Source organism: Phyllobates terribilis, unplaced genomic scaffold, assembly GCF_046119375.1.
Source record: "Phyllobates terribilis strain yellow unplaced genomic scaffold, ASM4611937v1 Scaffold_2__4_contigs__length_985480577, whole genome shotgun sequence".
Classification (NCBI taxonomy): Eukaryota; Metazoa; Chordata; class Amphibia; order Anura; family Dendrobatidae; genus Phyllobates; species Phyllobates terribilis.
In genome coordinates, this window is record NW_027362762.1 from 450,512,673 (window position 1) to 450,524,186 (window position 11,514).

At 41.5% G+C, this 11,514-nt stretch overlaps 1 protein-coding gene across 2 annotated transcripts in view; it reads left to right on the top strand.

Annotated features, from left to right (window-relative positions):
- RNFT1 (ring finger protein, transmembrane 1) overlaps nucleotides 1-8,780 on the top strand; it is a 47,452-nt gene extending 38,672 nt beyond the window's left edge. For both annotated transcript variants that reach the window (XM_073665503.1, XM_073665504.1), the window contains 2 exons: nucleotides 3,805-3,906; nucleotides 6,060-8,780. In XM_073665503.1, coding sequence (XP_073521604.1) covers nucleotides 3,805-3,906; nucleotides 6,060-6,194 — 237 coding nt within the window. In that variant the 3' untranslated portion in view covers nucleotides 6,195-8,780. The remainder of the gene's footprint in view (nucleotides 1-3,804; nucleotides 3,907-6,059) is intronic.
- Nucleotides 8,781-11,514: the final 2,734 nt, after the last annotated feature.

The window sequence follows — 11,514 nt, forward strand, 5'->3', positions numbered from 1 at the left end:
ATACGGTAGTTGTAGAGATAATGGCACACTTGAGGGAACAAGATATCCTAATTGTCCCGTACCTGGACGATTTTCTGATAATAGGCAACGCTCTCCATCATTGCAAGAACCAAGTAGAGAAAGTCATGGATTCTGTGACAAACTTAGGCTGGCTTTTGAATCTAAAGAAATCCAAAACAGAGCCGAACAAAGTACAAGAATATCTGGGTATCATTGGATTCAAAAAATTAGGAGTGTCATCTCCCGGCAGAGAAAATTCAGAAGGTCATAGCTCGGATATCTCTGATAAGGGACCACCCCTCTATGACTGCGGAAAGCAATGTCCCTCTTAGGTTCCATGACTGCCTGTATCCCGGCCGTTCTATGGGCCTTCATGATTCCATGGGACCACCATCTAGACTATGCTTTTCCTCCAATTTCCCTGATTCCGGCAGTTCTGAGGAAGATCCGAGAAGACAGGGCAAAAGTGATCTTAATAGCCCCCTTCTGGCCGAAGAGAATGTGGTTTTCTTGGCTAAGGATGATGTCCATCTCCGACCCCTCGGTACTCCCGGAAGTCCCGGATCTTCTCTCCCAGGGGCCGGTTCTTCATCCTCAGGTAACAAACTTACACATGACAGCTTGGAATTTGAGAGGGCTCTCCTAAGGGATAAAGGTTTATCCCCGAACTTAATCTCCACTTTACTACAAAGTAGGAAACCTGTAACCACTAAACTTTACGGGAAAACTTGGAGAAAGTTCCTTTCATCTTCAGGTTCCAGGTTACAAGGAGGGGGCTCCTCTGACAGCCATTTTAGAATTTCTGCAGAGGAGGTTGGAACAGGGCCTAGCTATAAGCACCTTGAAGGTTCAGGTCGCAGCATTAAGGGGCTCTATACATTTATGACCTGGCCGGGAATCAGTGGATTTCTAGATTCATCAAGGCGTCGGCTAGATCTAGGCTCATCCCTATTCGGATCCCACCTCCTTGGGATTTAAACTTAGTCCTCACTGCCTTAACCAAACCTCCTTTTGAACCTTTGGCAGATACATCTCTAAAAATCCTATCCTTTAAGACATCACTTTTAGTAGCGCTCATGTCGGCGCAGAGAGTCCTTGACATCCAGGCTTTATGTGCAGGGCCCACCTTTTCATAAATCTTGAAGGATAGAATCATTCTCAAAACCGATCCAGCCTACCTGCCAAAAGTGGTATCACGGTTCCATAGATCTCAAGAGTTCACCCTTCCTTCTTTTTGCCCCAATCCCAAGAACAAGGGAGAAAGGGACTTCCATACATTAGATGTCAGAAGGTGCCTAATCCAGTATCTGGCGGCCACACAAGAGTGTAGGAAGGATAGGGCTCTTTGTGTGCTTCCAGGGACCTTGGAGGGGGGAAAAAAGCTTCCAAAGGCACGTTGGCTAGATGGATAAGGGACGCCATCACTCTGGCATATCTCCCTCTACATTCTTCAATCACTATCGGCTGGACCTAGCCTCTTCAGACCTTACTTTTGGTAGAAGGGTTCTGGAAGCGGTGGTCTCTCCCTAATGATACATTTCTCTGCAATTCTCTCCGTGGTGCCATCATGGGGGAAGGAGAAAGACGTAGTTAGTTACCGGTAACATGATTTCTCAGAGCCCATGACGGCACCTGTACATTCCCTCCTTTCACGCGTGTGTGTGCGCACTTGATTTTGTTATTTATACGTAGTCACATGGTGTTCCTGATTTGATCTCTCGTTTTATACACCCTAAAATCTAGTTTGCTTTACAGCTGCTGCCTGACAGAGTATTGCTGCTCAGCTTACTTGTAACCAGAATACCCAAGTCCTTCTCCTATTCTGTAGTCCCAAGTACACTCTCATTTAATGTATATGCAGCAATAGGATTACTCCGTGCTATGTCCATTACACATGGCAGATGAGGTTTAATGTTCATAAATGTAGACATCTTATCCAGATCGTTTTGTAATACTGTCAAGCTCAGTATTTCTTATCCTACATAGTTTTGTGTCTTCTGCAAAGACTGATACTTTACACTCAATCCCATCTACAAGGTCATTCATAAAGAGAATAAAAAGACTTGGGCCTAATACTGATCCTTGTGGTCTTTCACTCTGCTGACTATATCCCATTTAGAGAATGTGCTATTTACAACGACTTCCTGTCCCTTAACCAGAAATTTACCCATGTGCACATGGTGCCCCCTAGTCCCTGCTTCTGGAGCTTCAGTACTAGGCTGTTGTGTGGCACAGTATCAAGTGCAAAGTCCAAATATACCAGATCAGCTTCATGACAAACATTCAGATTTGCATTTACCTCCTAATAGAAATCCAGTACGTTGATTAGACGCAACTTGTCTTTCATGACTCCATTCTGCTTGTCTATTGTTATATTGTCTGCAATATATATTTTGCAGGTTACCTTTTATAATGCCCTCAAGAATTTTGCACACTACTGTTGTGTAACTTACCATTTTACCCTTCTTAAATATTGTTACCATGTCAGCCATCCTCCAATTCTGTGGTACCGACAAGAGTGTCTAATAAGATGAGATACAGCGGTTTGTGAATTACTGAGCTTAACTCCCTCAATATCTGTGGATGAATACCATCTGGCCTGGGGGTTTTGGTCAATATTTATTTTTTTCAGACGCAGACTTGTTTATTGTGTTAATTTGGGTATATTGGGTGGTGAACATTGATTACTGCTTTAGTGAAGGCTATGTGGCACAAGCAGTTTATCCTTAAATCATTGGGGCAGACTAGTTTTCGGACACCAATCATCACACTTTTATGGCAGGTCTAATTACATGGCATAACATTTGTTCATGGTAAAATATCTTGTGCCACATCCACTGATGGTGAATTGCCAAACAATTTATCACATAGAGAAAAGTTCTCCACTATATTCTATTTGTTTAACCCCTCCACATCAAAACCAATTTTCCCTTTCCTGACTAGGCCAAATGTTTCAAATCTGACTTGTCACTTTGTGTTAATAACTCTGGAACGCTTCTAAATATCTCACTGATTCAGATTTTTTTTGTGATGCGTTGTACTTTTATGTTCATGGTAAATTTAGGTTATTTTTTTTCTCTTTATTCATGAAAATATAGTAAATTTTATATTAATCAATGTGGCACATTTATTACAACAGTTGGAAGCATCCTGCGCTCTGGGTGGTGATGGTTTTTTTTTGTTTGTTTTTTTTGTGTTTTGTTTTTTATTCCTGAGACCTCTTTTATTCTACATTACACTTGACACCTTTTACCATGTCACACATTCCGCATGGTTATCCACACACATATAGGGGCCGATTCAGCAAAGCTTTTATGGTAAACTATCATAAAAGCTTTGAAAGGTGGCAAAAATGCTGTACAACGGGGAGTTGCACAAAAATTTGTAGATTTTTAGCATTGCCACACCAGTTTGACTTGACTCTGCCAGATTTAGTGGTACTGCGGCGTAACCATGCATGCCACAGATTAGATGTGCCAAGTTCATTAAGCAGTGTGCGCCTGTTAATGAATTCAGCAACATTTACTCCAGCACCACTGGCGTAGCAAAAGCGTGTGCTACACCAGTCTTGATGACAAATTGGCTCCAAACTATACAACATCTTTAAATGCAGCTTTCACAGTCTTGGATTGGGTAGTAAGCTAGCACTGTGATTCATGTGGAACTTTATCTCTGAAGACATCTAGTCCATGACTGCTTGCATTTGCTTTATTTGAAACTCTGTATTCTCATGCAGAACAGTAGTATCACATGCAATTATATTGTTTTTAGCATTTAGTTCATATACTTCCCTTTTTCCTGCAGAATTATGGCGTGGCTGCAACCAAAAGGCAGTGTTCAGAAGCTGAAGACATCTGTGCAATATGTCAAGCTGAATTCACTAAACCGACTGTTCTTATATGCCAGGTAACAATGACCCTTTTAGAGTCATTTTCTTGTAACTGATCTTGATGTATCACATTGACTTTTAAAATGACTCTTCCGTATTGATTTAGCATAAGAAGACCGAATGTGTGCACAGTTATGTCATTTTTACATTGCTGCGCACTGTGCTCATATTTTGCAGAAGTTTTTCAGGTGGGTCCCACAGCAGGGCTGTGGAGTCAATAAGCCAAACCTCCTACTCCTCAATTTCCCTGACTCCCACTCCACAGCACTGTCTCACTACTGAGCATGTACATAAAGTGCAGCACAGATTCTTCTCAACTCAAAGCTTCGATCAGGAACACAACAGACATTTATAGGACATTTCATAACTTTCTCAAATTCTTATGAAAACATTTACAGCTCATTCTGCATTGTACTACTGTACCCAATGTATTATATATTTTCGGAGTCGGTCCATTTTATACAGACTCCACCAAAATGGACACAGACTCCGACTCTACAGCCCTGGTTCCACATGGAATCCATCTGAAAAAGACAACGTATGCACATAACAAAGACCATAAAAAATCTATATTAGGGGCGAGGCCCCCAATTACACGTAAATCAAAATAGAAAATACCCCTAAAATATAACCTTTAATAGTGAAGTTAAAACAAACATATACTCTCAAAAGACAATACACTTTTTAAAGTTTTTCTAGGTGTATACACTTCTAGATATATTATTTCAAAGGAAGAGTATTCTTAACCACTGCTGTCCCTTATAACCCTATAGCACCCTTAGTTTTAAGTGTAAAAGACTTAAAATACATATGAAATAACTTAATATCTTATAATCAAGACAGATATCTTATAATTCAGCATAGAGGGATAGAGCTATCTTAAACCTACCGTATTTTTCGGACTATAAGACGCACCTGACTAGAAGACGCACCGGACCATAAGACGAACCTAGGTTTTAGAGGAGGAAAATAGAAAAAAATTTGAGCAAAAAATGTGGTCACGATGAACTGTTAAGGGGGAGCGGGTCTGCTTCTGACACTGGTATAGGGGTAATGTCCCCCAATTCTGATAATGTCCCCCATCCTGGTAGATATGCCCCCCCCTTCCTATTATACGTGGCCCCCATCCCCATCCTGATATGCATGGCACCCCGCATCCTTATCCTAGTATGCATGGCACCCCTCATCCTTATCCTAGTATGCATGGCACCCCTCATCCTTATCCTAGTATGCATGGCACCCCTCATCCCTGTCCTGGTATGCATGGCACCCCTCATCCCTGTCCTGGTATGCATGGCACCCCTCATCCCTGTCCTGGTATGCATGGCACCCCTCATCCCTGTCCTAGTATGTATGGTCCCCCTAATCCCCATCAGGCTGCACATAAAAAAATAAACACTCCTACTCACCTTTCTTCTCTCCTCCAGCGCTGCGTCCTGTCTGCCCGCACCGATCTCTCCATGTGAGCCGCGCATGACGTCACTGCCATGCGCGGCTCACAAGGAGAGATCAGCTGCCGGAAGTCACTGTTCCCCACGCCGGGACTGTGTGCGCGGGGAGCAGTGACTTCATGCTCCTTAATAGCGGCACACAGTGTATCACCAGCGCGGCTTCTGCTGCTGCCGGGCGATCGCGTGTGCCCGCTATTAAAGGGCATGAATATTCACCCCCTCTCCACGCCCATGGTCGTGGGGAGGGGGTGAATATTCATGCCCTTTAATAGCAGTGAATAGTCATTTTCTTTAGCAGCGGGGACAGTATAGGCTGCAGCAGGCGGCTGCTGCCTCCTGTGCCCCGCTCCCCCCAATAAATATATGCAACCCCCCCATTTTCCTCCAAAATTTTGGAGGACAAAAATGCGTCTTATAGTCTGAAAAATACGGTATATGATATTAATGTATCACACAAAGGTATGTAACTGTATTGTACTTAGCTTATCACCAACTTCATACTATGTGTCCCAAGAATCCTGATGCGTTTTTCCCCAGGCGGAGTGGCTTGGGTTCATCAGAGGATATGTTGGTATGCCATCAAGGCAGCATCATCCTATGGCCACAGAATAGAAAATCAAGTGTGCCATATTATATGCACATACCCTAACAAATAAGGAAACGTTGAGCCATGTGACACCAGAATGCTGTTTAACATAAAATGTTTCTCTTTTCTTCAGCACATTTTCTGTGAGGAGTGCATCGCTCTCTGGTTCAATAGAGAGAAGACCTGTCCTCTCTGCCGCACTGTGATTTCCAACCACAACCACAAATGGAAGGATGGAGCCACCTCTCTACAACTGCGGCTCTTCTAGTCTTAAGTCTCCTAAATACAATGTTGACTGCATTTCCTTCATTCTGTTTGTTTTTCTTTTGGTGTATAGATTTACTTAAAAATATTTTGGCGACTTGTTGAAATGAAGGGCTAGACATTTAATGGATTTGTTTTTGGTTTTCCATTTTTATTGTGAGTGTTCTGGTTTACTCCTAATGTCAGGTTTCTTCCATATGCAAATGTCATACTTGTATAAGAGATTTAGTAGTTCAGAGCCAAACTCCTTTATATTACAAAAAATTATACTGCTTTTATTATTGTAATCACTTCTAGAAGGAATTATATTTGAAGACATGCAAGTTATGGCATGAGATATGACTATATGCATGCCATACTAGAAGTTGATTACTTTTAAAGCGCCACTCTGGCGTTTTTTTTATTATTATTTCACCGCCGTAGTGTTGTCACTCATGTAAGTTCCCTGCCCCTATCAACATATTTACTAGTCGCCATCTTATACTGTTATCGGTGCCACTCCGATCAGCTTCTGCTGTTTGTGACCTACCTGATCGCTCCAGTGTTTGCTGGGCGATCCGGAAGTCTCCACTCAATGTAAGTCTATGAGAGCCAGAACGAAGCTATCATAGACTTTTACAAAGAGCTTGCGACCGTTAGCTATGACTTCCGGTCAGTCAGAAGTTGCGGTCACAAGATGCGGTTCCGGGTTGGAGTGGTGCCAGGAAGAGCAGAAGACGGCAGCTGGTAAGTATATTACTGGGGGCAGGGAACTTACATTAGCGGCACCACTCCAGAGCTGAAATAAAAGATAATGCCGGAGTGGTGCTTTAAAGCAGCCTACCAATTTTAATAAATAACATTTATTCTTTCTCTAATAAAAAATAACACACAAACTTCTAATATAATTTATGTATGAATTCCCAAATTCTGAAGGTAAATAGCACTTCTGGACATGACCGGTTCCCTTTAAGAAAATAGTGGGCAGCCGCAGACATTTTACTAAATAACATTAATTAGAGATAATTCCACTCTAAACGACCTAACTTTCTAGCAAACGTCTGGTCCCAACTCCTGGGCTATGAAATCCCAGCATGCAAAGCAGGATCCCACAACCCTCCGCCACAGACTTACTGGCAAATCAAGAGCTCTTGTGTTTTATTGCGAGATAATTAACACAGCACTGCCGTATTTATGTACACAGCAGTTGCCAATCGGCATGTAGAATGAGATCCCAAAGCCGTCCCTAGCCCCCCTTACTGACGAAGCATTCCTAAAACAGCACATTATGTACACAGCAGTTACAGATCAGTAATGGCTATGTACATAATGCAGCAATGCTGTTTTAAAGGCACGAGGTCTCGCATTTTTGCTAGTAAGGGGGGGCAGCGGAGGGTTGTGGGATCCCGCTCTGCATGCCGGGAAGTTTCTAGCAAATATTGCGTCCTCTAGCGTTCGTTCAGACATTCTATTTTCATGTTCTCTAACCATGTTTTTCTATAATGGAACAAGAACATGTTGAATTCTATGGTGGTATTCACATGTCCGTTTTTAATCGGCATCACAGATCAGAATTACCCATTCAAATCTATGGGTCAATGATAATCATGGCCAGGACTTTGGCATCTGTGCGCTGTCCATGATTAACATTGTAATGTATATTAAAAGCTTTACAAATGATGTACTTATTTCTTCATAAGTGAAAATCGCTGATAAAACTCTGATGGTGAAGGCTGACACACTGAGCAAACACTGATAAACCCAGACCGTTTCTTGAGTACGTGAAAAGTCAAGGACATCTGAATGAGGCGTCAGGGTGACATTAAGGGCATATTTTCTAAGTAATGTTATTTAGTAAAATTGCCTGTCTACAGCTGGCTATTGTTTTCTGAAATAAAAAGGGCAGCCCCAGACCAGCGATAGAACTGTGCCGCCTTACAAAGTACCATTCTCACAATGTAGCAATATTTGGTTTAGACACGCCGTTGCCTCATATTTTCTTTTACATTTACATAAAGAGGTTAAGAATGAAAGGTAAAATGTGAGGCTCAGGCTTCATCTTGGTCAGTCTGATGAGGCTCCACTAGAAAAAGTTTGATAAATCCTGAAAAAGCTAGTATTACTGAGTCCAAGTTGTGCATAGATTGATGTAAATTTTGATTATTTGTTTGTTTTTAATTTGTGTTAGTGTACAGGTTCATAAATTTCCACTTGTAAGGATGACCCCATATTTTCTTTCACTTTTCTGAGACTAAAGTTACTTTTCCAGCTTGCATGCTTTTGTTACACATATCCTCCATCATTCTATCTTCTTTTACAGTATTGTGACTTGGCATCCACTTTGAGTGATAATTGCATCACATGGACAGGCAAGAATTCCATCACTCAATATAATACTAAGGAAATCCTGAAAACATGACCTGTTGGTGCCTCTTGAGGACCAGAGCTGGGGAACACTGATCTACAGTCATAATCGTTTAATAGTGCCAGCATAATCCACAGCACTTTACAATTCAGAGGGTACATGTACAAAATACAACATTGCAGAAAGACAAACATATCAATAATTCAAACAATAGGCGTAAGGTCTCTGCTCACAAGGGCTTACAATCACACATAGGCAGCCCAAAATCAACTTTTATATTATGAACCTAATCGCATTTTGGACGTACTTGAATAAATAGTTGGTGTTAAATTAATGATAGGAAGCCGTTTCTGGCCATACATTGTGGCCACTGCAGTGGAAATGTGTTGCTTGCTGGCCATTCAAATGATTGTAGACCATGTAATACATGGGTAGGGTCCAAGAAAAGCGAAAGCGTCCCTTAGTTAAAGGCTATCCACTCAGGCTTATAGAGCAGGGTTCCCCAACTCCAGTCCTCAAGGCCCACCAACAGGTCATGTTTTCAGGATTTCCTTAGTATTGCACAGGTGATAATTCCATCATCAGCACAGGCAATAGTTACATCACCTGTGCAATACTAAGGAAATCCTGAAAACATGACCTGTTGGTGGGCCTTGAGGACTGGAGTTGGGGAACCCTGTTATAGAGGATATGGCGCTATATGATAACCTTGTGACCTAATGGGGTGCATGAAATAGGAATGTCTTTGTAAGACATCTTAAATCTGCTAAAATTGGCCATATTTAGACATGATCTATGACGAGTTTGAGCGCAATTTGTACCACTCTACGGTATATGTATGTATACACAAAAACCAAAGCAGAGCCATTTTCTTGTTTGTATTGTCTATTTAATTCTGCACCTCCACTGTGACCTGAGTAAAGCCACACCAGCATTCTAGTAGGTTCTCCACAGAACTGCAGCATTTCTACAATGGATGGTATAAATCCTAGCTTTACTAGCTGGCATCCAGCCTAACAGATTGTGTACGACTTTCTATGCTAAAACCTTGTTTATACGAAAAGAATGATTTATACGAGTCATTTGGAAGCGTATTTTATATTCGCCTAAAAAAAGAAGGAATTCTGAAAAAAGGGCACCTTTTAAAAATGTATATTGCATCTTGTTTCTTCATTCAGTGCATGTATGTAAAGAGAATCAATCTGCTTATTTATAAGAAACTGCTTAATAAATGTATCTTCTCAATACTGGGATTGCTGGCTCTTTTTTCTAAAGTCTGTTTGCTGACGTTGAATGTGTACATTGTGTACTTATTGGTAATGTTCGTGCGATTGTGCTAAAATGCAGCCATTTAAAATACAAATGACATATCTCACTATATGCAGTGTGATATTCAGGAGGCGGCCACACTGACTGCTGCTTGTGACCCCACCCTAAACAGTCATTCTGGAGCAGTGGTGCACAACATTTTTTGGTCCAAGGGTCACATTGCCATACTGAACCAATCCTAAGGGCCGCAAAAAAATGTAAAGAGGTAGTTACATGAATGCATCACCAGAACCAGTTTTTTAGTATTTGAAGAGGATTTGGGGAGTTTCTGCTCCAATAAAATTAGTGTGAACGCATGCTAACTTAGAGATTTGAGATGAGGATTTGGCGAGTTTCTGATCCAAAAAAAAAAGTTAAAGTTAGCATGCGTTCACACTAATTTTATTGGAGCAGAAACTCCCCAAATCCTCCTCATCTCAAATCTGTTTTAACACCACTATGAAGCACATTATGGATTGCTTCATGTGTACAAGATCAGAACCACCATAAGCACATGAGTGCAACACCAGAACTACCATCAGTACTTGAAAGCAGCATCAGGACCACTAACTGTGCATTAATGCAACACCAGAACCAGCGTCGGTACATGAATATAGCACAAGAAACCCTGAAGCCCTGGACATGGCATCTGCCCCACTGAGCAAATGCCTGCTGGGCTGCAGCAGTTATCTTCTCAGTGGGCCGGCGACCCTAGCTTTATGGCCGTTGGCCCTTTCATTTCTCCTCACCGATAGTGTGTGTGGGCGCGAGAGTGTGTACGCCCACAGCACTCAGTATGCCACAGCCGGGAACACACTGCTTGAGAAGAAGCCAGCCATCAGGAGGATACACTTTGTGGGTGGGTTGAGCGCCATCTGCGCTCTCATTCTCCCATTTGAAGTTGCGCCTGACCTGCAGGTGCAGCCGGTTGTGTTCCCTCCAGCCTCTGCATGAGTACAAAGATGATAGGTCCTTGTGATGTATATACATAATCATCAGACTCCTATGTGATGTATATACAACAGCCTTGGTGATTCCTATATGATGTATATACATCAGCCCCGTCGTCTCCTAATGTGATGTATATACAACAATCTCAGTGCATCTTTTGTGATGTAAGAAGCATCATTATGTATAGTGTGGATCTGTGATATATAGTATATACTAAGGTGCTGTCTGTATATAGTGTAGATATGTGTATATAATATGGTGCTGTATAGAATATATAGTGTGGACTTCACACTACATAGTACAATCACAGCGCCACAATATACAGTATTCTATAACACAATATATAGTGTACTCTCCAGTACAAACTATACGCACAGCTCTACAGTACATTCTACAATATAGTCCACATATTATTATAGTCCACAAACATCATATATATTGTGGAACTGTGTATGCTGGATGTTACAAAGGTCATCACCAAAAGGTGCATCGGGGTGGCGTCACTCAGCTCCTTATTTTTTTTTTTTTTTTAAATTTGATTTGTTTATTAAACAATTTTATAAGCAATTATACATTACATTTGGTGTCGGAAAACATCCAAAGATAGCACATCAACATAGATATACATCAAGAATGACATATAAAAGTAAACATGTCAAATGGGTTACCACATACATATAGTTTCCTTGTCTTAGGAATGTCCCATCTTCTGAAATTATAT